The sequence below is a fragment of the Muscardinus avellanarius genome (assembly GCF_963383645.1).
Source record: "Muscardinus avellanarius genome assembly, chromosome: 17".
Classification (NCBI taxonomy): domain Eukaryota; kingdom Metazoa; phylum Chordata; class Mammalia; order Rodentia; family Gliridae; genus Muscardinus; species Muscardinus avellanarius.
In genome coordinates, this window is record NC_137803.1 from 17,462,834 (window position 1) to 17,490,551 (window position 27,718).

General features: G+C 42.0%; 1 protein-coding gene across 3 annotated transcripts in view; it reads right to left on the reverse strand.

Annotated features, from left to right (window-relative positions):
* The window catches only part of NEDD4L (NEDD4 like E3 ubiquitin protein ligase), a gene marked incomplete at both ends in the record, with an annotated part of 377,821 nt that overhangs the window by 150,105 nt on the left and 199,998 nt on the right, over nucleotides 1-27,718 (reverse strand). For all 3 annotated transcript variants that reach the window (XM_080714805.1, XM_080714804.1, XM_080714803.1), the window contains 3 exons: nucleotides 10,005-10,058; nucleotides 13,160-13,198; nucleotides 16,302-16,383. In XM_080714805.1, the coding sequence (XP_080570931.1) occupies nucleotides 10,005-10,058; nucleotides 13,160-13,198; nucleotides 16,302-16,383 (175 nt within the window). The remainder of the gene's footprint in view (nucleotides 1-10,004; nucleotides 10,059-13,159; nucleotides 13,199-16,301; nucleotides 16,384-27,718) is intronic.

Genomic DNA, 27,718 nt, shown 5'->3' on the forward strand with positions numbered 1-27,718 from the left:
AGGTAATGGCTGAAGTCGACATATGCAGGTGTACCCCAAGTGTGTGTTGCCCTTGTGTTTCACACCACAGGGCTTAAAAACTGAGGGTTCACAGTGAACCTAACCACCTTCAAAGGGGAAGGATTTGTCTACTTGGCTCATCAATTAGGTGCCCTTGCTTTATTTAAGCCTAACTAGCAACATAGAAGCTGTACTTCTGTGTGTAAAAAACAGACATTTGTACCCTTATTTGTACAGATGAAGAAAACAGGCTGAAGATGGAGTCTACCTACCTTGGTTCCCAAAGCCAAGAACTGGCTGAGGTCCTTTTGCAAGCACCTCCTCCATCCATTAGGCCAGCGTTGCCAGGAACCAAGTGGTATTGACTCTAAACTTTTCAGCAAAAATCTCACATCACAAAAAGCGTTAAAACCGATCACTGGTTGAATGTATGCTTTTCAACAGTACAAAGATACTTCTGTGTGTGTGTGTGTGTGTGTGTGTGTGTGTGTGTGCGCGCGCGCGCGCGCGCCTCCCTCATACCCATACAGTATGCTATAATATACACATATGCTATCATGTCTGATGAAAATATCACATCATCCCATCTGAAACAGAGAAGTAGCATCACTTCATGTGACGGTTGGAAGGTAGGTGAGATGCTGTCTCCACAATGAGACACTCACACACACCAAAAGGGAAAACAACAGAAAGCATTCTTCAAACAGTGGACTGCTAACACATGAGCTGTTGCTGTCAGAGTTTTGTGTTTGATCTGACAAACACTTCGCAGGACCAACCCTGTGCAGGGCCTTCACAGCTTTTCAAACCATCCCTGAAAACAACTGAAATTTTAAGTCATCTGCTAGATTATTTTCATAAATGACCACATGAAGAAAGATCATTATTATATTCAAGAAGAGATGGGGGAAAGTTATGACATCAGAAATCAAGACAAGAAGAGGTATAACAATCCCCTCTTTTATCCATTACAACATTGCTGCTGTGTCTTTAAATAAAGGGATGGTTAATACATTTGTTACTCATAGAGTTGTTTTACAGTAAAAATAGAAACACTCACTAATAGTAATGTATTTTTTTGTATATTAAAAACATTTTCTCCAGAAAATAACTCAGACTAAATTTTCCCCCAATAAAAGTAATTTGAAGCCAGGTGTGGTGGTGCATCCCTGTAATCCCAGCTGATACAGGAGCACCACAGGTTTGAGGACAGCCTCAACAACATAACAAGACTCTCAGCAATCTAATGAGACCATGTGTCAAAACAAAAAAATTTCAAAAAGCTAGAGTATAGCTCAGAGGTAGAATTCCACTGGGTTCAATCTCTATATCACAAAATAACAACAATTTAGATATTCACAGAAGTTTACTGGACACACAGAACTGTTGTCCAGTAAAATGAAATTTTTATTCACAAAAGATTACCACACTATTCTGCGAAATGTATGTCTACTGAGGACATGGAAAAATTCAGAGAGCCCAGAAAGGGAGGAAAAGAAGGATACTCCCTTCATATGAGGGTAGGCAGTTTGGTGTGATGTGGACCTTCCTTCTTCTATTTGGGTTGCAAACTCTTATGTCAGAGAGGAAATCATGACAGTCCCTAAAACTTTTCAAGTAACTAGCCTAAGTAATGCTATAATACAGTAGATCTCAAAAACTTAATAACATTAATGGGATTAGAGCACTGGCTCTCCACGCTTGTGAAAATATAGAGCTGAGTAGTTATTATGTAAAACAATGTTCAAAGGGGGCACAGGTGCTGGTAAAGGTTGACACAATTTCCTCAGGATAATTTTAATGCTGTTAAGGAGATACATCACCAAACCAATAATCCCTGAACATTTTAAGACAACTAAGTTATTCATTAAATGAGTACTAAAAAAATTAAATGGGTACTAGAAATGCTACAGATTGAACAGATAAAATCTAAGACCTCTGAGACAAGTTGGCTGATTATAACTGATGTCAATAAGAACCAATGCTTTACCGATGATGGCTGGACCCAATGGGAACCTACCATCACAGGGGGGTCCCCTGTCGTTTGTCTAAGAATCTAGCTGGTTAACATTATTTGGAGTCAGGTTGCATTTTAGATTTAGTTATGTTTGGGAGGCAGAGACTAGACTGTAGCTGATTTAGTTATTTTTCCTATAAACTTAATAATGAAATGCCCTCTGACTGATGCAGTAGATATTTGAAACGCCAGAAAGGTCTGGTGGCAGCTAGACTACAGACGCCCGAGTGGATGTTTTCCTTTGAGATAAATAAGGCTGTAGCAGCTGCTACCTCCACTTAACACCCTGGTCCATAGGAAACATGAACAGAGTTGCTGAATGGAACAGGCACTTTGTTATGAGGCCAGTCTTCTTATTGTTTTTAAAGGAAAAGCTTTTGCTTAAGACAAAACCAGCTTGCCAACCACTTACTAATTTATGTACGCATACCAAAATACATACATATGAAAATGGTTCACTAGATACGATTTATTTCCTAAGCGAGCTCTTTATTCCCGAATTTAGATTTCCAAATTGGTGGAAATTTGTTTCCACTATTATAATTCATACAAGTTAGAAGAGCCCTTGTAAGACAGATACACAATAGATTTAGTATATTGGATTTGGTGTCTTGAAATTATATTAGGAACTCTATACAAAGTGAGTATTTTTGTTTTGTTTCGTTTCGCAGTACTGGAGCTAAACCTAGGAGGATCTCACCACTGAGCGACATCTCCAGCCCTTTTTCATTTTTCTCTCGAGACGTGTTCTCACTAAGTTGCTGAGGCTGGTCTCAAACTTAAGTCATCTTGCCTCAGCCTCCCTAGTGGCGAGGATTACAGAGGACCTGGGGTTATAGGTGTCTACTGCCTAGCCTGCTAACAAATTAGATTTTAATAATATAAATACATCTGCCCTCAGCATCTAAACTGCAAAGTGATTTAAGTAAGTGGTCAGTATAGTAACTGAATAGTTATGAAAAATTCAGGATATGCATGTTTTTACATCTGCATTCGGTAGGTGGTCCAAGTTCAGCAACTGAATTGTATTCCTGAACAATAACCTGTAACTGTCATAATGGTAATTTCTTGGAGCAGGTAAAAGGCTACTATACCCTTAAAAGTCTACTAATATGTATTGTATTGTACAATAAGTGGAATGATTTCAGATCAAAACAAAGATCAAGACTTATTTATTTCCTAATAAAAGAGTGGGTTTTTTTTTTTTTTTTTTTTTTTTTTTTTGGTATGTGTGTGGTATAGGGGATTGAACTCCAGGGCATTTGACCTCTGAATTATACCCCCAGCCCTACTTTTTATTCTTTATTTTTGAAACAGGGTCTCACTAAGTAGCCGAGAGTGGCTTCAACTGCAATCCTCCTGTCTCAACCTCCCAAATACTGGAATTAAAAGTGTGCACCACCACGCCCAGCTTAAAAGGTTCTGAGATACCACAAAGGACTTACAGAAGAAGACAAAATATATGTTTGCATTTAGCATCTGATTATACCTTCAAAATGGTGAAAATCCATGATGGAATTCACTTGACTCACAAAAAGAAACTTCTGAACACAAGCAAAAACGGATTGTACAATTCTAGGGGAATACTCGGGCACCCAATTTGGATGGACACTTCGCGTGTGTAATAAAAAAAAAGTCCCTTAGACATTCGATAATCATATTCTAAAACCGGTAATCACAGGAGGCTTGGACAAAGAAATGCCCAATTCAAAACACAAAGTTCTTTGAGGGGGGGGAAAAAAAAAAACAACTGGCTGGTGGTTACTGGTGAAAAGAAACTTCACCGTTTAAACTTTTCATCTCTCGCTCGGGTCTGAAAGCTGCAGACTCATCATCTGCCTGGTGGAGTCCATAGCTGTCTCTCTACTCCATTTCACTGAAAGGGAGGGAGCAGAAACACGCTCTTAGGAAAGCCGGAATCTCCTCCAGGGTGTCCATTTCCACAGCTGGAGAGAGGCACTTAGGCTTCTATATCCAGCATCCTTGGCTTAGACGCTCAAGTGGGCAGTGTTGAGTTGCACTGCGCTGCTATCCAACCATTAGTGAATCCCCACCGCGGCCTCCCCGGGCCTCGGTCCATTGGCCAACATGCTTCAAAACACATCTCCTACTGTCCCCACCGTGACACTAACTACACTTGTTCAGTATTGTCTAACGGGACAGAAATCAAGGGTAATAAATTATATAATAAAGGACCCACGACCCCAAAAGCAAAAAAGGCCACTAGGAAGAACCGATTAAACTTTACACACACTGAATTACTAAGAGGCTGAAACTCAAGTCCTTTCCATGGCCTCTCGCCTTTATCAGAATCCATTAGTTTTAAAGGGCAATGTCACAAGTGATCACTCCCGAGCAACTTTTAAAATGCTTTCCAATATCAACACATTGGAACGATGACTTTTTTTTTTTTTGGCAAACTAGCTTTTCTTTCTTTCTCTCTCTCTTAATATATACATTTTATTATTTATTTGTTTACTTTTATTTTGGTACTGGGGATTGAATCCAGAGCCCTTGGCAGACTAATTTTAAATAATTTTTAAAATTCTTTTATTCAGAAGCAAAATAGGAATGTGTATGTGTTGCTTGGGTTTTTAAAACAGAACTCTTGGGACTTTGAGGACCTGAAAAATAATTTTTTTTTTTTTCCTGAGAAGCTAACTCGTTTCATGAACCTCTACCAAACACTAGAATCACAAATCACTGTCCCAGAATGTGGCCAAACAGAGAAACTTCTGGAAGCGACGATGAAGTTTATTTCAATTATGCTGCAGAATAACAGAGCTGGAAGCCTCCCTCTGAGCAACTCCTACACTTAAACAAACGCGCGGACTTACCGGGGCGCCGGCTCCTGGGGGCCCAGGGCTCTTGGCACGTCCCTCCTCGGAATTCGGGGGGGTTTCTTCTGGTCCCCGAGTCACAAGAATCCTGACATGCTGCTGCCCGGCGACGTTCTGATCTTGCCTGATCTTAAACATGCACCCTGGGCCCTGCGGGGTCCTCTCCATGGAGTTCGTCCTGCGGATCTCAGGAACCATCCTGCCCGCCCGGGGCGGCGTCTCCGGGGCTCCCCGGTCTTCCGTGGGGCTCCCCTGCCCGGGCCGGGGCTGGGTGGGGTACGAGGTGCTCCTCTCCAGCCGGATGCGGGGATACCTCACCAGCCTGTCCCCCTTAGTGCCCGTGAAGCCAAAATTGAAGTCGCCGCCCAGCCCTGGGGCACCCTGGTGGGGCTGCTGCAGCTGGAAGACGAAGCACCGCTTCCCAGAGTTTCCAGAAGCATCCGGAACATGCTGTAAGGACCAGCGCCTGGGCTCCGAGGCGGCCTGGCCGTCGGGCCCGAAAGGCAGCAGCCGCACCTGGCGCACGTCGGCGCTGGAGGCGCGGTGCTGGATGCGCAGGCCCGGGGGCGCCTCCTCCACGCCGTCCACCCGGCCTGCGCACCAGGCGCGACGGCCGCAGGTGCCATTCACCTGCAGCCCCAGGTCCCGGGCTGCCCTCGGAGGGGAGCTCCCGGGGGCGTCCCCCAGGGAGGGCTCCTGTGACCTGCCCTGGGACGAAGCCCTGGTGGCCAAGCCGGCGGTGGCCTGGTCCCCGAGGTCGGACGAGGCGCTCGGGGGCCTGTCGTCGGGGCCCTCGGGTGGCCCGCACCCATCCGTGGCGCCATCGGCAGCTTTGCGCTGCAGGGAGATCTGCACCGAGGAACTGCGCGTGGGGCGCGCGTCGATGCCGGTGAGGAGCTGCGGGATGAACATGGACGAGCTGCGCTTGAGCGCGCCCACGCCTTCTTGCAGGCCGCCGCCGCCACCTCGGTCCTCAGGTCCTTTCTGAGCAAAAGGGTGCGGGCCGCTCCTCCGCGGGAGGGTGTGGAATACCATGGAAACGTCGTCTTCTTTCTCCTGGTCTAGGATCTCGGACTCGGGGGCTGTGTTGCTACGCCCAGAGCCAAAATGAAACCGAAGCCGATGGGCCATGGTGACCAGGGGGGCCGGGAGGACGAAGGCCAGGCCAGTCACAAAGACGACGAGCCCGGCGCTGCCAGCGGTCAACAACCAAACACACCGACTCCAAGAAAAAGTGTCCCATCTGCCAAACCGTTAGCACTGCGGCACCGAGAGCGACAGATAGCAGAAATAGCCCAAGTGGCAAGCGACATTCCAGGCATGATTGGATAACGGCGCTGGGACAGAGGGTAGGGTGGCCAGGACCACATGACCACACGCTCCCCCTAATGCCAGCTTCTGGACCTACTGCCGTTTCCCCCTCTCGCTCAATTTTTTTTTTTTTTTTTTTTTTTTTTTTTTTAATAAACAGCATGAGCCTGAAACAGCACCTTCCCAGCTGCGGCAGTTCCTTTCGAAACTCCCAGCGGGAAGGAGCTCAGGCAGCTGACCCAGGCGCAGCAAACACACTTGGAGCAGCCTGCTGTGAATCTGATCGCATCTCATTCACTCAGGGCATTTCTTTCTCCTCGCTACCGGGTCCTGGGACTCTCTGCCTCACCAGTGCCCGGGGCTCCAGCATTAAACACGGGCACGCACTGGTATGTCCCCACCTCCCCACCACACGGAAGAATGACAAAATACGGCCCGGCTCCAGGGGGCTTGGGGACTGTCGCCAGCGTCAGATGCTAGGTTTCTGTTATTTATGCTATCACTACACTACCACGACGGAATGCAAACTAATAAAAGGTACTATAAATACAATCACGCCTCCCCCTAAAGTAGTGTCCCTTTAATGGGAAATGATTAGACCATGATCTACAAGTAGCAAAATAGCTAAGTAGGGATGTACGGGGGGCAGTCGTGCATCTGGGCTGCCTCTCGGCACTTTGAACCTTCCTCCCGCCCCCGTTATTAGGGGCTATGCGTGGATCTCGCACGTTATATGACCATCAGACACAGACGGTGCAGAGAAAAGGAATCCAGCTGGAAAAAAAACATTGTCCTATGCCAGGTAGGAGGATCTCCATACTTTGTAAAAAAAGAAAGAAAGAAAGAAGAGAGAAAGAAGGGAAGAAAGAAAGAAGGGAAGGAAGGAAGGAAGGAAGGAAGAAAGAAAGAAAGACTGAAGAAGGGTATGCATGTGGTTTTGTAGTAACTGAAATTTCATGCAGAAGGAATCCTGCCTGAAGCTGCCCGTTCTCCCGCAGGAGGAGTCAGCAATACTGCCACAGTTGGGATATAAACATGGAATCTTGCTATGTTTGCAAGAAGCCAAGAAGGACCTAAGAAATAAAAGCGTGCAGTCAAAGATCTGTCAGCGGATTTGTAGCTAACTTGGAAATATCCTGAGTGTTTTAAACTTACTATTTTCTATGATCCAGAAACATTACTTATTTAACAGAGAGGCTTATTTAGAAGAGGGTTAAAAAAAAAAAGAGGGGAAAATACCAAGCTGCAAAGAGTGACAAAAAGTTATTTTAAAATCTGCAAAGCATGGCTTTGTCAACAGCTCTGGAGTCCAGGGTGTTGGGAGATTAATTAACCCTGTGTTTACACATATCCAAACCTGTTTTCTATAAGCATGAGTTTTATATGCCAAAATATGACCTCTGTGAGAGACACAGAAGCCAGTTTATTTAATGCCTGGACCTGCCAAGCACCACTATAGTCACGTATTGTCTCTGCGGGATTAACAGCCAACAAAGAAAAAAGCTACCACCAGCAACACTGACTGCAGACAGCCCGGGGCACAGTTAAGTATTAATATTATAAAACACGATACTTCAGATCAAGTTGTATTCACACAGGATTTCTTTAAAGCTTTGCATGCGAAGCCCTTTCTGGTTTGGAGATAAAGTTCTCGGCTCCTGCCAAGGCCATCTCAACTACACTCATTATTTTAGAAGATGAAAATTGAAAACGACTCCTAGTGAGCAGCAAATTTCTCTTAATAGAAGAAAGGTAGATGATGAACTAATAAGCACATCAATCGAGGCGGTTGTTCTTCAAACTTGACCCTTTTCTTCATCTTCAAAGATATTTTACTCAATAAGCGAGAGAATAAGGATCAGGCTATGCCAGAAAATAAGGATCAGTCTACAGAGGCCTCTGTGTCTGCAGGGACTTCTGCTATGCTGCCCTCAATAAGGCCAGGCCACGCCATCCCCGCTGGCCAGGAGACAGGAGAGCGAAAACTGCATGCTCACCGACTCTCATGCTCTCTGTGGAGAAGTGACTTTACCAAGTGAAGGGGACTTAGTTACTCTGGGCTGCTAATTATCAGGCATAAAGATCTGGCCCAATGCAAAACCACCAAGATCCCATATTTTTAATAGGATGGTAGAGAGAATCTGCTAGTTTTCTCTTTTGGAGAATGACACCAAGCATACCAGATAAAATACACTCCTGAATTCTGCCCTGAGGGTGAAGATTGTGGCTATGGCCCAGTGCCGGGCTGAGGCTGAGGCTGAAGGAGCTACAGGTGTGTGCCCTGACTCCTGTGCTTAATTCTGTAAAGGAGGGTCCTCTCATCTATAAGGAAAGGGTGGTTGGTTGCATGATGTGTGTTGGGGTTCTTTCTAATGATACAGTCTGTTAACCTCAAACTATTAAAAAAAATCTGGAGTTTCTGCATAATTAAATATTCATAGGACCACTCTGGTTTTGGGGTTTGGGGTTTTGGATACTAGAGATTGAACCTCTGAGGTACGCCCCTGTTCCTTTTTATTTTGAATCCAGGTTTTGCTAGGTTGGAGAGTCTTAATGACTTGCTGAGACTGGTCTTGAACCTGCAATCTACCTGTCTTAGTTTCCCAAGTACTGGGATTAGAGGCGTGCACTACCACACCACACCTGGCTTAAGACCACTCCTTTTAACCAACCAGCTTCTCTTAAGTTTCAGGGAAGATTAACTTGCATGTAAATGACTACACTGACCCTTAGTTTTATGTATTTATTTATTTATTTATTTATTTATTTTATTTATTGTGGTACTGGAGATTGAACACAGAGACATTTCATCTCTGAGCTACACCTCAGCCCTGTTTTATTTTTATTTGGAAATAGGGTCTTGCTAAATTGCAAAGGCTGGCCATAGGCCTGACATCCTTGTCTTAGCCTCTTAAGTACTGGGATTAGAAGTGTGTACCATCATGCCTGCCTGACGTGAGTTTTAATACCACCTCTGACGGTATCTTAAGCTACCTTAAGGACTCCTACCCAAAACCCAGCAGTCTCATGTCACAGCGGGAACACTTGGCTCATAAGTACCTGATGTGTACATTCCAATTAGTTAAGAAAGCAAAATGCTTTGAGCCAGATTTGCCTCTAAAATTCCATTTCTAAAATGAAATCTTTGTTATGCCCCATATAAATACATATGTATAACAAGCTCTATATGCAATGTTCGTTTATATTCATTACATGCCTTAGGCATATGTTTGATTTTTTTTTTTTATATGTTTGCTTGGAATCCAGAGTCTTGTGTGTGCTAGGCAAGTATTCTAACACTGAGCTACACCTCAGCCCTTAATTTTGATTCTTTAAAGATACTTTCTAAGAATCTCTCTTGAGGCAGTACCATTTTTTAAAAATACAGCTTAATTTTACCTGCTAAGTATAGATTCACTTTCTTGCATATACTATTAATTACATTTTTATCTCCCCAGAGAGAATCACCGTAGATTTGCTATTGAATGTATCACAATAATTATACTCTGGCTTCTATTTAAAAATCACTACAGGTCTGTTTGCCTGCCTGCTGCTCTCTTTACAGATTTGTTTACTGTGCTGTATTCCCCAAACCAGAGCATATGCATTCTGGCTGAGACCACTATTAATCACCTTCAATAATATTAACAGCAATAAAAATTACACCCACATCCAAATAAATGTTCTGTCCTAGAAACATACAAATATTTCTTAGAATTATGAACTGTAGTAGTGGAACAAAAATAGGATTCTCCTTAGGCATGTTGGAAGATGTTGCTCTGAACATTCAATGCTTAAGAGACAAAGCAAAATTCAATTAACAAGAGCTTACTCACCAATCTGTTTTCGTCAAATACTTCAAACAGGAGCCTGTGGTTAGATGGGTTCACCTAGACAGGACATACATAGTATTTTAAAAATGAACAGAAATTACGTGAAAGATGAACTAAGGGACAGAAAGAACGGTGGCTTCTAATGTATCCAACCCAACGGTATCATATGAACAATTTGCCTACTTTTCTGGAAATGTTCTGTCCACTAAATAAAATTTTCTGTTATTCTCTATTTTTCTACCCCAGATACTTAGGCATACCAGAAAAAGATGAGGGCCTTGTCTCTATTTCTCGAATAAGAACGGACCAGTCTACATAACTTTAAGGAGTTTCTGATTTAAGGCTTTCCTCATGCCTCTAGCCCCAGATCACAGGTTCACAGAGGTTACTGTTGAGAAACCCTCTTAGCCCTGATAATATTGACAATAATAAAAATAACAGAGAAAATAGTAAGAGCAGCTATTTACCATTGTGGTCTTATTTTTAGGCACTAGTTCCTTGTTATATATCAACAACACCTGGTTGGAAACCTCACGATAACCGAGGGAGTCTATCATTTCAACTTGGCACCTAAGGATCTGAGACCACGCAGGTGAAGGACCTTGCCCAGGCCCAAAGCCAGTGAAGCATCAGATAGAACCAGAAAGGAAGCTGTCCCCGCTTCCAGTGCAATGGGGTCGATGTCAGAGGTGCCAAGCTTTCAGTGGTTTTTGTTTCTTTCTGTTTACCAGAACCTCACCAACATGGCCTGTGGGTCAGCATTCAGATGCAGGTATCATTTACAACCAAGCATGTGAGCCATGGTACCATATCCTCACATGTACAGGGAAGCAACCCAATCGAGGAAGGACTCCTCCCTCCTATGTGAGAGGAAAGGAAGCCAGGGAGAGTGAGAAGCCTCGATGGCTTTTCTAGGGTCACAAAGGCTGTAAATGGTAAAGCCAGAGATGTGACCCAAGTCTACTACTAGGATCAAGTAACCATCAGCGAGTTGGGTTTTGTGCTCCTAGCCCCTTAATTAGCCTGTGGCTTCACAGTGGGGCAGGCACATTTGCACTCTGACCATGAGCTGTGTGAAGCATTGCACTGGTCACCAGTGAATGCACCCACCGGCTGTAGCAGGGGCTGATATAGAATTGGCACCACGATTTATAGAGGGGGTTTTTAAACAAAGGTCTTTTAAGCAAAGCCCAACCAAAACAGAATTTCCGTGAATCTATAGTCAAGATTCATTATGGGGGAAAAAAAGTTTCGTGTATACTTAAATCCACATAAAGGAGCTGGGTGTGGTGGTGCACACTTGTAATCTCGGTACTGGGGAGTCTGACACAGGAAGATCGCAGATATCCAGTCAACCTCAGTAACTTGTGAGGTCCTCTGCGACTTAGTGAGACCCTGTTTCAAAATAAAGAATAAAAAATTGGGCTGGGGGTGGAACTCAGAGGTAGAATGCCGCTGGGTTCATTCCCCAGTTCAAAAAAATTTTTTTTTTCCACATAAATGTGGTTCAAAGGAGAAAAACAGAAAAACACTGGAACTTCCCAAGAAGAAAACTGTATTTGAGAGTTAACTAAGGGCCAGTAACACCTCCCAGCTCCCAGTTGCTGTGCAGTCCTTCACGAGGTAATTTAAAATACATCTGGTCAGGGCTGAACACAGGATCTACCAAGTATTAAGGTATCAGTGCCATATTTCAGCTCTGAACATAACAGAAAACAGATGCAGGATACAGCAATCCAAGCGTGGACCCTGTAAAATTCTATGGCGACTGAAAGGGAGAAGGCAGGACCCACTGCAATGAATCTGCTGGCTCTGCTCTTCTTTGGGAATTCATACTAATTGCAGGCCTAATCTGGAGCTTTCTGGAAGGGAGCAGTTTTTTTTAACATCACAGCTCTCCAGATAATTAACATACTTTCATTTTAAGGAGAAAAAAAAATCCCTTTCTCTCATTAAATAACTAAGCAGTATAATATTTCCAACATTTTAGTAGCAACAACAACCACAAAAACTCACTAAGCAGAAATTTCAGTTAATTGACAGAATTCAGTCATTTCCACATAGTGAATTCAGTCCTTCCATATAGTGAATATAAAAGACAGAGGGAATTTTACCTCATTTGGTGGCATTTAAATTCCAGAAGTAATCTTACATTATACACATAAATGCACACTAAATATTTCAATTACAAAAGTTTTCCTTGCTAGGTGGAGCACAACTGATAATTTTTTAAAAATTAAGATTTATTTATTTATTTATTTATTTATTTATTTATTTATTTGTGGTACTGGGGGGTGGAACCCAGGGGCTTTTCTACCTCCAGGCTATACTCTCAGACCTATTTTATACTTTATTTGGAAACAGGGTCTCACACTAAGTAGCTGAGGCTGGCTTCCAACCTGTGTGATCCTCCTGTCTCTGTATCCCAAGCGCTGGGATTACAAGTGTGAGCCACGATGCCCAGCTTTTTATTTTTTTGTGGTGCTCAGATAGATCCCAGCACTTTAAGCATGCTAAACAAGTGCTTTAGCACTGAGCTATACCCCCAGCTCCATAATTGATAATGTTTAATACTTTCTATTTTTGTGGTACTTGGGATTGAACCCAAGTGCATTCTACCTCCAAACTACATCCCCAGCCCCGTTATTTTAATTTTAAAACAGGGTTTTACTAAGTTACAGAGGGCCTCTCTAAGTTGCTGAAGCTAGCTGCAATCCTGTGGTCCTGTCTCAGCCTTCAAAGTACTGGGATTACAAGAATATGCCACCACACAAGAATAATACTTTTTAATCATGTTTCCATTACTGTTTTACTCCCTGTAAAATAACTCATAATTCATACCCAATTAGAAATAAACTATCGCTTAAAATGATACTTCATCCTATTTTTAAAAGAAAAGTTGGAGTAACTAAAATACGGTATTTGGATAACTTTTTAAAAAAAAAACTTCCCTAGAACATACCCAAATAAAAGTCCAGATTTTGTGACCACTACTAATAGCCCTGCAAAATATGTGACATATTATAAAGCTACCTAAACATTTCTCATCTTAAAAAGAAACCTTTAAGGATGTTATAGTTTTCCCTCCATCTGAATCTACTAAGATATATCAATGTAGGTATCAATTAGCAATTATTGCCAAAAAGTGAAAAACTTACTCTGAAATAAAATTCTTCATTCCACTTTGGGTTCAGCGTCTGGAAGAGAAATTATCTTGTAATATCTTTTACAGTCTTGGAAACTAACAGTTACTAGTACAATAGAGCCTTCAGAGCTGCTTGAACATTTCTCTTGATAATAAAGACGTTCTAAATGGTAATAAAAGTAGCATTGAGGCAATTATTTGAGACTTGGTTCTACAAACCAAAATAGATGGGGAGACAGTATACTTATGAAACAGATGAATCAGAGATATAAAACCATAAATTGCATGCTATCACTAAATGGAAATATACTGCAGACTTACAAAAAGCCATCAACCTAAAAATAACAAAAATTTCTTTCAAGAAATTAGCATTAATATGCTTACTTTATCAGGAAGGAAATGCACATTGTCGACTTCCCTCTACCTGCTACAAATCTCTTTTGGAGAGCAAGGAAATAGGTGGGAGAAGGCTCGAAGCATTCGTTATTTATGTAAATTTATATAAAGATTTTGAAGACTATCTTGTAAAGAACCATATTGATGATCAGATTTTATGACACACACATACTGCAAGTTATAACCACAAGGAAGCTGTTGCTTTTGTTTTTATCCCTCAAATTACCAGTTTAAAAAAGATTTGTCTACTTAACCTTCAGTCTTCCTATTTATCCATCTGCCCACCCACCTTTCTATCAATCTATTTAAATATACATCGCACAAGAACATGGTAAGAATACATTTGTCTTCAGTATGAACAAAGATACACTACCCAACATCCTTCAAAACTAAAATGTTCTATGATGGAACATTTATATGTGTGTGTTTATGTGTTTGCATGTGCAGAATACTTGTATAAACATATCTCTTAAAAATTAGGTGTCAAAATTTGAGGTTGAAGACCACCATCTCATCCTCAGCTACAGGGATTTTTAAAAATTTTTTAATCAAAATAATATTTGCCTTCACCAACCTATTCCCTTTAACAGGGAGAAAGGAAAAAAAAATCAGCACAGTACACCATAAAAACACAAAGCACAGAACCCATCCAACACTGAACTGGCATTTTCAAATATCAGCATTTTCGCCGCCCACAAAGCCAGGGTGGATCCGATTCTAAATAATGAGGTCTCATACTTTGGGATTTGAATGGAGCCCGGATGGCAATGGGGTAGAGAGGGAACAGAAGGCCGCCCTGCCCTGGGTGGCAGCATCAGGCGGGAGCCTTCTGCTTGGGGCACAAGCAGGCAGGGACGCAAGGACAATACAAGAGCACAAAACAAAGGACCGACCAGTCACAGGGCCACACGGAGACAGGATGAGGAGGGCAGATCTGAGCACAGCACAGACATACTAACCAGGAGGCTGGCTGCCGAGAGGAGGGAGCTACACCCTCCACCGTGAGAACGGAGGGGGCGAGACCTCCCCTGGAAATGACACACATTGCAACGTCCCCAGTCGCTGGCTTGGGTCCTTGGCTCCGAGTCCCGCAGGTGACCAGGACCCAGCTGCCTTCCCTGCAAGGTGCCCCCGTCCACGGTAACAGAACCAGCCACGGCGCCTAACACCGGGAACAATGGACTCCGTCCTTTGTAGGCATCTTCCCACTAATCAAAACACTGGCTTCTGTTTGCAAAACAGATCTCAATGCCAGTCGCAGTGGCAGGTGGAGGGAGCGTTCACCACTGTTCCCTCCATAGAATGACCTGGCTATCGATCTAGGATGTCTGCCTAGCAGCAGGAAAATTATAATACTTTTAAAGCATCGTGCTGCCCCGGAAACCTACTGAATGAAGTATTAGATTAGAGCTAACCACTCCCCAAAGATAGGGAAGGAAAAAAAATAGTAATCCACAAATTCTAAAACACACATAGAAATTATATTTTTGATAGAAACCATGCCTCCTCAGTAAAGCTCCTATATATAAGTAGTTACATATATTTTATATAGGTACATAAAAATGGCGGTAGATAAATTAAGAAAGCATTACTATGGAAGTAAATTTTAATGAGGTAATATATATACAACATATATACATACATATATACATAAATAGAGAGCTTTTTATGTAAAATATATATAGACAAATTAAGAAAGTATAACTATGGAAACAAATTTTTAATGAAATAATGTGCATAAAACTTAGAAAAATAAAACATATACATGGATAGCTTTATTATCAATATAATCTGTGTTTTGTGCAGTAAAGTATTTTACTTTCTTTGATAACAGTTTTTTAAGCTAAACCATTCCTTTTTGTGGCAATTTTACAAACCACTCCATTTCAATAAATGTATCTTAAATTTCTCTATAGCAAATCGATAAGAACAAATTCTTGTTCTGCTTTATTCTTTGCAAGAAAAAAAATGACCACTTGCAATAAGACTTATTTTAAGAATACTATTTTTGTGCTCGTTTAAAAATCTGAATTGGCTGGGCGTGGTGGTGCACACTTGTAACCCCAGTGCTTGGTAGGCAGAGACAGGACGATTGCACAGGTTCGAAGGCAGCCGTGCTGGCTTAAGAGACCCTGTTTCCAAAAATAAAAAAGAGGTCTGGGATCGTAGCTCGCAGGTAGAAGGGCTTCCAGAAACCCCAGTACCACCAAATAAATAAATAAATAAATAAAAATAAAAATAAATAAAAATCTGAATTGTCCGGGCATGGTAAGGCATGCTTGTAATCCCTGCGCTTGGGAGGCAGAGAGAGAAGGATCGCGTAGGTTCGAAGCCAACCACGCTGGCTTAAGAGATCCTGTTTCCAAATAAAAAAGTATTAAAAAAAAAAAAGGTCTGGGAGTGTAGCCCGGAGGTAGAAGGGTTTCCAGGAACCTCAGTACCACCAATAATGATGATGATGATGATGATAATAATAATAATAATCATTATTATTAATAATAAATAATTAATAATAAATAATTAATTTATTATTAATAATACATTATTATTATTATTATTATTATTGATATCTTGAGTTAATACAGAAAAGTTTTGGTTTATGGATAATTTTTAGATTTAACACTGGCAGGTGCTTAAATTTAAAAAATATTGTATCACCATCTTATCCTTAAAATATAAACCTTGACAAAGCCAAAATATATAATTTAATTGAGTTAAATATGAGTTAAATGAAATTTTATAAAAGATGAGGAACCTACCTTTTTAATTGTTTTTGTCTGTACCAAGGCAAGTTCTCTATTCTCATCTGCTACATACAATGAGAGTTTCACGTAGGGATCACTGCAAGAAAACATTTCAGATTTAATAAGATGGTACTCTTTGTTTACAAAAATTAAAAGAAGAAAATAGTCAAACCTAAATGAAAATGCAAATATTAATATCCCAACTCATGTTAATTCTATAAAACTATAATAATAACATTTTAACATGCCCATATACTGAGTCAGTACACTCAAAAAGGTTTCTACCAACCAGCACCGGTAATATTTATTTAATAGAAAGAAACTGACCTTCTAACTTTAAATATAATCTTCTCTATAATTAGTTAAAAATTATTAACCTGCCCTCATTTTCCAAATGCACTCGGATTCTAAGAGATCTCAAGAAACATCACCAAGAGGCATATGAAATTTGTTGACATTAGTAAAATCTAAAAAATTTAGTTTATATCTTATTCATATGCCATTTTCCTGTGTGAATAAAAGATATTTTTCTTTCTTTTACTACAGGTAAAAATAAACATTGTTACCTAAAACAGGACCTGTCATTTTACAGATAAAAGGAAAACACAAAGACTAAACAAAACGAATGCCCAGAAAGTCAAGAAATAACCCAAAGTTACAGAATTGAGAAAAGTATAGATTAAATTTCAGGTTTTCTGACTCTAAGTTCCAAAATTCCTTGCACATGGTATAGTGTCTTTTATAATTCCTTTCTGAGAAAATAAAATCTCCCAGCAAGATATGCAATTGAAAGTATTACTCAATATAAACTAGCTACAAAGAGTTTAAGTCTACTCATACTCTAATATTGCTAATCCTGTGGTAGCTCAAATGTCAAAATGTCTCTTTAAAAAAGTTGGGGAAGAATGCTACTGGGTTCAGTCTCCAGTAACACACACACACACACACACACACACACACACACACACACACACACACACAGTTGGGAAGCTGGGCACAGTGGCATATTCCAGTAAAAGACTAGAGATATAGCTCAGAGGTAGAATGCCCCTAGGTTCAAACTTCAGCACCAAAGAACAACAAAAAATAAAAATGAAACAATTTTGAGTCCAAAAGAACTTCTTATATTTCATGTAAGAGATTCTCAAAGATCATAGAAAGGGATCTTGTATATCCACTCCAATTTTTACTCATCTAATTATCTATAGCTGGCAATTTATTTCTATCAATCCATCTCATTAGCTTCGCATCAACTTGACAGTTATCTCTTAGCCACCGTATTACAACAATTAACCTTTATTTTGCAACTTCCAAAATGTTTCCAAAGGTCACACGGGATACTTTAAAATTCCAAGACCATATTAATTTCTATTTGATATTAGAAACAATAAATACACCATTGAACACTTTATAAAAGATTGGTAGTAACAGAACTATTTTCAGTATTTAAAAAAACACAAAAATCAAAGGTCGGTGAAAAGACTGTTAATACTTGGAAAGCGATATCAGTCAATCTTGCCTTTTGTCCATAAACGAGAAACCTTGTTTTGGTCCAAGAGCATCTGCCCAGATGTGCCCATTTCTCCTCATCCGCCATTCTCAGTCTCAGGGGAAGCTGAGCTGAGAGCAAGCCGGAGCCCAGCACTTGGTCCTGATCATCTTCCTCCCCACACATCATGGTCACGAGTCAAAGTGGTTTCAGGCGAGTGGAGCTGAGGCCCTAGCACGTGGGGACCATCTAGAGGAGAGGTGTCCCATGCCCACATTTTAATTCAGCTGTTCTGTGGTGGGACCCCAGAGTTTGCATTTCTAGCAAGCTCCTGTGATGCCAAGGCATCTGATCTGGTCAATCCAGTCACCACACTTGGAGAACCACCGTTCTAAGATGGTATTTAAAAGAGAATATTGTAGTTAGAAGCTGGGCGTGGTGGCGCACGCTTGTAATCCCAGCATTTGGGAGGCTGAGACAGGAGGATTGCGGTTTGAGGACAGCCTCAGCTACTACTTAGTGAGGCCCTTCACAACTCAGTGAGACCCTGTTTCAAAAATGCAAAAAAAAAAAAGACTAAAAAATAGGATGTGGTGTGAAGCTCGGAGGTAGAATGCTCCTGGATTCCATCCCAGTACAGCAAAAATAAATAAGTACATAAATAAAAATTTAAAAATAAAGAATAAAAAAATACGGCTGAGGGTATAACTTGGAGGTAGAATGTCCCTGGGTTCCATCCCCAGTACTGAATAATAATAATAATAATAATAATAATAATAATAATAATAGAGTATGCTGTAGTTAGAAAAACTAAATTTTCTATTTCTAGCCATCAAGCTACTGCTAAAATCACCTTTACAACCTCAACCTCAAGAACAGTCTCCCAAAATGCTGTGGAGGTATGTGCGCGTGCATCTGTGCCAGCGTACACACGCATAGATACACTAGATGCACTCTTACGTTATAGGAAACACCCTAAACACACTGCTAGCATCTCTAGGCTTTATGCCTCTCAGCGTCCATGGTTGCTGGCTACTATATAACTGCAGTAAGATGCTAAGTCTTCTCTTGAACGGAACATCACATTCTTGACCTCTATTTGTATCCCCTGAAAGCTCACAACAGTGGCCCCTGCGCTGGGGATTGTGGGTGGGGTCTCTGTGTGGGAGACAATGTCTTTGAGCTGTAACACAGAAGGCACTACTGATCATGTAATGTCCCCGGCCCTCATCTGTGGAGGTATTAGGGTATGATCCACCCTGCGAAAGACTGACCAAGAAACTTCCTGGAAGAGAATCCAGCCTGAAAAGAAAACCAGGGGTCACAGTGTCTGCTAATGGTCATTAGAGTGTGAGTTCAAGGGGAGAGGAAGAGAAGGGCCCAGCTGGCTCGCAGGACACTGGACCCTTTCTGCTGGGACTTCCTCGCTCTTGACTTCAGACTACTCACGAATGAAATGCGAATGCCATTTCTTACTCACAGAGTTACTGTAAGGATCAGAAGAAAACGACACGCCAGTACTAGTATCCAGCACCGGTCAAACGCGTGTTACACGCGGCCCAGAGATCACGGCCATTGTAATGTGGGTGGTCTCTTCTTTCCTCTCTTAGGAGACACTTGGAGTTCTCCACTTACTTCTTTTAATTCCCTACTTCTGCTATGATTACTGGTCGGATCTGCCACACAGTACAAACTGGATGCTGGCCAGCCACAGCTTGCTAAGTATTCTAGGCCTTTTTCTTCTTGACCCGGTGTGGACACCTCCCGAACCCCCCCAGCACCCGGGATCGGGTAGGAGATGTCCTAATTGGTCATCCCATGCACAAGTCACTTTTGGCCCCTGTCTGAGGCTACTGTCTGAGTGGTTGGTGTTCAGTGCAAGGCTGGGCTAGGACCAACGGCCGACACGCTCAGTGCGTTGTAGGACCAAGTGGACTGGAAGAGAAATTTGGTTTTGCAAACCTTTTGTTTGGGGCATCGCGTTCCTCCTACCAGCCTTTCCAAGGACAAAACAAACTCCCTCTGATACGCCTGCTACCTGCCTGGCCAGAGTCAAGCACGAGAAATAGAAGGCACGGACCCCGTCCCCTTTGAATGGAGCACAGAGAACTAGAGAAAGAATCGTGGCAGAGTGTGCCAAGAAACCAGGAACCCAACAGTCAGCAGCCTGGACCCTGACCTGGTGCAAGCCAGGGCCGCCTGGAAGCTAGGACCTTGGTCTCGCCTGGGAATTTGCACTGTTCTGTTCAAGTATCCAAGGTGATGTGTATGTATGGGTCTCTCTGGGCATCCCCGCCAGAGAGGGGTCTGAGGGTTACCTCTGGGGCCGGGAGATGAGGACCAATCAGGGTGAGGGGACTCCAGGTAAAGAACCATAAGCCAAGGCCATTGACCAGCTGGAGCTGGGATCTTGTTTGTTTGTGTGTGTTTGTGACACTGGGGATGGAACCCAGGGGCATTCTACCTCTGAGCTCACCCCCAGCCCTATTTAATTTTTTATTTTGAAATAGGGTCTCACTAAGTTGCTGAGGATGGCCGTGAACCTGTGATCCTCCTGTCTCAGACCCCCAAGTACCGAGATTACAGGCATACATCACCATACCTGGCTGGAGATGGGATTTTGAACACTAAAACGTAAAAAGGGCTCAGTATGGATTTGAACCACTAGGAGCCGGACATTCCCACTGCGGCCCGGTCCTGGCTCCCCTGTTTGTAGCTCTATGACTCTGGGGAGCTCACATCAGTGGTACTACGGAGGCAAAGAGCAGCTTTCTAATGGGGAGAACAGCAGTGCTTGCCTTATAAGGACGCTGTTGAGAAGACTAAAATTACAACAGCGTCTCACACGTGGGAAGTGCTTAGTACGTGTGAGGAGCCATCACCGTCTTTTTCTTCCTAAGATTGTTGAAATGCAGAAGATTCATGGTCAGATTCATCATAAAGAGAGCAAACAGTCGGTGGGGAGGCTGCTGTAATAAAGAACGAGAAAGGTCTACAGAGAGACGGAAAGGGTGGAGGAAAGAGGATTAAAAGTTCACCCAAAGGTGCACCAGAGCTGAGAGTAGTGGCGCATGCTTGGAATCCCTGTACTTGGGAGGCTAAGGCAGGAGGATTGCAGGTCCGAGGACAGCCGAGCAAGTAGTGAGAGCCCCATCAACCTAGCAAGGTCCTGCTTCAAAATAAAAATTAAATAGGGCTGGGGGGATAGCCCAGAAGTAGAACGCTCCTGAGTTCCACCCCCAGTACCACAAAAACAACAGCAAAGGTGGGCCGGAGTGAACGAAGGGTAGGGAGATGGCACTGATGGCGTGTCAGTGAGGAGGAGGGGACATCCAGGGAGCACGAGGTCTGCAATCCCTCGAGAAGTTGCACCACGGCACAAACACGGGCACCTAGTTACGTTGGCTCCCTTGCTCCAGGTTCGTAACGGTGCATTTGTATGTGAGTTTGTAAAAGAAACATCAGAAAATGAAGGGAATGTCAAGTAATGATAGGATTCTCTGGTGACTTGGTGCTCTTTAACCCACAGTTTTCAATGTTTAGATTTCCCTCCAGATCCAAATGTCTAGACTAGGAAGACCGCAAGCTGTGCTCAGAAGGATCTTAGGTGTCTTGGTAGTTTTTAGGGCATGTGTAAAATAAGAAAAATTTTTAAATACTTGAGAGATTCAAGCAATTCCCTCACAAAACAGACACCTTATTTGTACACAATAGATTATACTGTGCTGGGCGTGGTAGCACACACCCGTTATCTCAGTACTAGGGAGGCTGAGATAGGAGGATTGCAGGTTCACAGCCAATCTCAGCAATTTAGAGACCCTTAGCAACTCAGCAAGACCCTGTTTCAAAACCAAAATATAAAATAGGGCTGGATGTGTAGCGCAGAGGTAAAGTGTTCCTGGGTTCAATCCCCAGGAAGGAAAGAACGAAGGAAGGAAGGGAAAAGGAATGGGGAAGAGATGGGTGGCCCCATCTTATCGGCAAGAGATGAGATACACCAGGAGCTGCATAGAGTCAACAGCTAGAGCCAGGCACGGTGGCGCACACTTGTAATCCCCACGCTTGTAATCCCCGCGCTTGGGAGGCGGAGACAGGAGGATCGCGCAGGTTTGAAGCCAGCCTCATCTGGCTTAAGAGACCCCGTTTCCAAATAAAATATAAAATAGGTCTGGGGAGTGTAGTCTGGAGGTAGAAGGCCCCTGGATTCCATCCTCAGTACCACCAAAAAAAAAAAAAAAAAAGAATCAACAGCTAGAAGCCAAATATTAACTGGAATGCAGCCAAAAGGAGTCTATCAGGTGCCAAGATAACCAGCAAAAACTTCCACTTGCCTGTCCTAGCATGAGAAGTCATAGAGAAATCTTGGTCCAAACTCCATCCTGACTTTGCAAAACTTCCAAGAGATGAGCTTTTTCATCGTTGTTGCTATCATTGCCCAATACTGGAAATTCCAGGCCGCTACATCGACCATCCCTGATAGAGGGACTGCAGGCTCGCGCCCACCTCAGCTGAGTTCCAAGAAAAGAGAAGGAAATCTCATTCCAGCAGCGTGACTGTTATGCAGAGGTGCTGCAGGCGAGGTCACTTCTCAGGGAAAGTTGAGAACGAGCCCTCCTGGGTGTGCTCTGTTGCTCAACCTTCTGAAACACGCTGAACAGGATGGTTAGCCATGGCACGTCATGCTCGGGGTTATGCCTGGCCAACTCCATCTCACTTGCTCAAGTGTTTTACATTCTTTTGCACCTGTTATTTACTCATTTTTATCAGAATAAACAGTCTCTGCTGAGATCCACGTAGTTTCAAGGGGGGCAGTGCAGGGACGGGAGGGACTGGAGTTGCTGCCAATGGGGGAAGTGTTCAAGCTGGATCACACTTGAGTCTGCAGCGAGGGACAGCGGCGCTGCCTGGCCTGCTGGATAAACATCTGTCCTTCCAAGATGCTTAGATGTTAGGACAACGAGAAAGGTCTCCCTTCTGAAGGAGCATCAGACCAGCATTGGAAGGAAGCTGCCACTCTGCTCTGAGAAAGGCAAGTGCTGCCTGGGAAAAGGTTGTGACTTGGTTAATGGACTAATGGATGTGGTGTTCAATCACACAGCACCGCGGATCGCATGGACTGCGACGGCCTGATTCAAACTGGAGAAAGCTTCACTGAGAAATCCATTTTGTTAAGTGAAAGATTGTTTTGTTGAAGGTTTCCTCATGCTTTACCTCTTTTACTATTACCAGTGTTCCACGAATTACTTAGATCCTCAGCAAAGAAATAACACTTACAAAACACTCCCAAGGGAGGTTAAAAAAAATACCTGGAAAGTGTGAGAAGAGATGAGACACACGGATACATGTGATAATATCAAATCTCAAGTGTTTATCTAACAAATTGTCTAAGATCGGAAAAGTTATCACATTTTGACACCAGGCAGGTATTTTTGTACTCTTACTGGAAAGACAAATTGTTGTTAAGTTTTCTGAAAAATAATATGACAGAGGTATCAAGAATTGATACCCTCTGATTTTTCAAATCTGTTCCTAAGGATTAACCCCCAAAGAGTAATCAGAGATGTGGATGTAAAATGTATCTGCAAGTCGGGCATGGTGGCGCACGCTTGTAATCCCAGCGCTTGGGAGGCTGAGACAGGAGGATCGCACAGGTTCAAAGCCAGCCTCAGCTACTGAGTGAGGCTCTCAGCAACTTAGTGAGACCCTGTTTTCAAATAAAATAGAAAATAGGTCTGGGAGTATAGCTCAGAGGTAGAAAAGCCCCTGGGTTCCACCCCCAGTAACACACACACACACACACACACACACACACACACACACACACACACATTATCTGCAAAAAGTATTCACACCAGTATCATATATATTTAAAAAAAATAGAAGTCTTTAACCCCAATAGTGTAATGATTAACTAAGCTATACTACAATCACATGCTAGAATATCACACACCATTAAGATATTATCTTCAAAGAATATTTTTACATGAGAGAAAATAATCAAGGTATAGCATTGAGAAATAAGCAAGGTTGACTTCCGGGAAGATGGCGACCGAGAAAAGCGGGGCTTAAGAGCTCCGCTAACAACAAATATCCATTACCAAAAAATCAGAGCCTTTCATAGCCAGAAAACACCATCACCAGTGAAACAAAAAATCACCAGGCTCCAGAGAGAAAGCGGACTGAGAACAGAGCCACAGAGGAGATACACCGGCCTTGCGCCCAAGGACGTGGCAGCAGCGCCATACTGCCGGCGGCAGCGGCGAATTCACCAGACGGCCACAGCAAGCCGAGGTGAGCCACTGAGGAACAGCTAGGCGAGATTTCTCCGCGCAGAGAGCATCTACAGCTTCCAGTGGCCGAGCTCAGCACATGCTGCAGGGATTCAGAGTAGAAATCAAAATCAAAAAGAAAAACGCCAGCCCCACAGCCGAGGGTGTAGCAGCGGCGCCATATTGCTACCGGCAGCAGCAGCAGCGAATTCAGCAAGGCCAGTACAGCTACATCTGTGTACTCAAGAACAGTGAGTCAAATTGCGGGCCACAGAGGAGAAATCCCTGGGACTTGACCCAGTGGGGAAGGGGCGGTGGCCGAGATATCACACCATAGGAGAACGTGCAACCTGGCACCCCCCACAGTCTAAAGCAGCCTCTATCGACTCTCTGGGTCGGAGACTCTGTGATAAAACCCAGTAAAGGAGTAGTGGGGTCTGAGATACTACTGGCTCGAGATCCAGAACACCTTAAGGGAAGTCATAGTGACCCAAGGGAAGAACCCAGAGAAGGCACAAACATCCGAAATCATGGGAAAGAGGAATAATATTGGAGCAATTAATGCCCACAACCCCACAACATCAGAACCCGATAAAACAGAAAATCAGAGATTTCTAGAAGATCAAATCAGGAAAATAACTGTAGAAATAATAGAGGTGCTTCGAAAAGAACTCAGAGAGAGCCAAAAAGAGATAAAGGATGCAATTAATGAAGTAAAGGCCTCAATTCAAAGCACAAACAACCGATTAGAACACATGGAGAACAGAATCTCGCTCTTAGAAGATAAGCAATCCAAAAATGAAATCATAGTTTCTAATCTAGAAAAAAATATCCAACAGCAGGAATCTGATATTGAAGAAATATGGGCCCATTTTAAGAGAGCTAACCTAAGAATTATTGGAATAGAGGAGGGAAAAGAAAGTGAAACCAAAGGGATCAACAATCTCTTCAAGGAAGTAATAGCAGAAAATTTTCCAAACATAGAGCAAGAGGTTGATACAAAGGTCCAGGAAACTTATAGAACTCCCTTTAGACAGGATCGGAGAAGAGGATCCCCACGCCACATAATTGTCAAAATGACCAATGTGGAAGCCAAGCAGAGAATCTTAAAGGCAACAAAAGCAAAGGGCCAAGTGACATTCAGAGGCAAGCCAATTAGAATCACTCCAGACTTCCCAAACCAAGTCATGAGAGCCAGAAGGGCTTGGAGTAACATATTCCAAACTCTGAAAGAAAACAACTTCCAGCCAAAAATTTCCTACCCAGCAAAACTTTCTATCAAATTAGATGGAGAAATAAGAAGCTTCCATGACAAACAGAAACTGAAGGAATGTATGTCTTCAAAACCAGCACTAGAGAAAATACTCAAAGAGATTAACTACAAAGAAGAAATAGGTAACACACTCCAGAACTTGAGAAACAAGATTTTCCATCCAACAGACAATTAAGATTGGTTATCTGTGGAGATTCATTATTTATGTTAGTCTTTTACCTATCTCAAAAGGGTATTGTTTGCCTTTATTGTTGTTAATTTTTAGGATTTCTAGTTGGAATATTAATATACCTTCAGATATAGCAATTGGAAATATTTTATCCCATTCTATTAGTAACTGTTAACTCTGTTTACATTGTCTTTGGATATACAATTTTTTTTTTTTTAGGGAGTTTGTATACTCCTCTGTTGCCTGTGCCATTGAAATCATAACCAAGAAATCACTGCCAATTTCAATGTTGTGAGGTTTAATGACCCAGATTTTCTCCTAAAAGTTTATAGTCTTAAGATTTATATTTAGGTCTATTATCTATTTTGAGTTAATATTTGTATATGGGATTAGGTAAGGGTCCAATTGTATTCTTTTCCATGTAATTATTATTTTTTAACAATATTTAGTTAAAAGATTTTTATTACCACCACCAAATGTTCGTGGAAACCTTGTCAAAAATAACTTGACAATATAGGGAAGAATTTAGCTCTAGGCTTTTATTTAACTCCAATGGTTTATAGATCTGCCTTTAGAATAGTACTACACTGTTTCAATTATTGTAGCTTTATATGGTTTGAAATCAGAAAATATATATCTTCTAGCTTTGTTCTTTTTCAAGATCGTTTTGGGTGCCTAGAGTCCATATTCCATATTAGGATAGATTTTTTCTGAAAAATAAATATATGATAGTTTCACCTAAAAAAAAATAGAAAAAAATATTCTCTGGTAAGAAAGAAAGTAAAAGGAAATATTGAAATGTTATCTTTAAGTCATCAAAAGCTTGGTATCAGACAAATGAAACTGTTACGTGAGATTATCATTTTTAATTTTGGATAATTTGCTATAATACTAGATGTCAACCACTAAGCCAAGCATGGGAAGGAGGGGTGGGGAGGGAATGGGGTGGGGATTGGGTGCGGGTTGACTGGGTGATGTGTACGTGTATGTCTACAAAAGTTTGTATTCCACTATGATGTATGAATACAGTGCACCAATAAAATAAATTAAAAATAAAAAAAAAAGAAATAAGCAAGGTCTAAAAAGTGTGATACATGCCAGTAATCCCAGCATTTGGAAGGCTGAGCCAGGAGGATCATAGATTCAAGGACAGCCTCAGCAACGTAGTGAGACTCTCATCAATCTAGTGAGACCCTGTTTCTAAAAAATAAATACAAAAATACATTATTAATTAATTAAATGTAGCTTAGAAGTAGAATGTCTCTTGGTTCAATCAACTAAAATGTTCATAATCATTTTATTTTATTTTTTTTATTTATTTATTTATTTTTTGGTGGTACTGGGGTTCCTGGAAGCCCTTCTACCTCCGGGCTACACTCCCAGACCTATTTTTGCATTTTTATTTGGAAACAGGGTCTCCTAAGCCAGCACGCGGGGCTGGCTTCGAACCTGCGCGATCCTCCTGTCTCTGCCTCCCAAGCGCGGGGATTACAAGCGTGCGCCACCACGCCCGGCATTCATAATCATTTTAAATGATAAGCTTATGAATTACATTTTTTTCTTTATGGTTTTTATTTTTTCTAAATTTCCTACTATGAGCAAGTACTACTTTTGTGAATACAAAAAAGTTATGAAAATACCAGTAACAGCTATACATAGGCCTTAGCTATAATCTGCTCTTCAATGAGGCACCGACCCTGTGATTTCACAGCCAGCTAACAGCCCAACAACAAACCGGAAAGGCTTCATGTATTTTTCTACTCAAAAATTTTTCTTAAATAGATGACTACTCGGGATTTTTTTTTAAAGAATAAGCACATACATTCTAGCCCTCAAAACTTACTGAAAGGCATGGAATGTATTTTAAAATATATCACTCATTGCCAATATTGATAATAAGACCCTTATTTTAAATATATATGATTTTTTCAACAAATATAAAAGAACAGTGGGTCAGATTACAAAGACATTTTTATATTGCTCCTAAGCAGATGTAAAACACATGAAAACCTTATGCCTTGAGGCATGCTCTGTGAAGATGTTGAAAACTAAAATTCTTGGATACTTCAGTTATGTTTTTGTCGTTTGGAACAACTAGCAGATTAGCTGTATCCTAAAAACTTCCTAAGTCACAAAAGTCTTGAAATCTCAAGCCAGAACGAATGGCCTCCTTGTAACCCCTTACTATTTAAATCAGTCACACAGAGGTTCCCAATCTAGGGTCACAGAAAC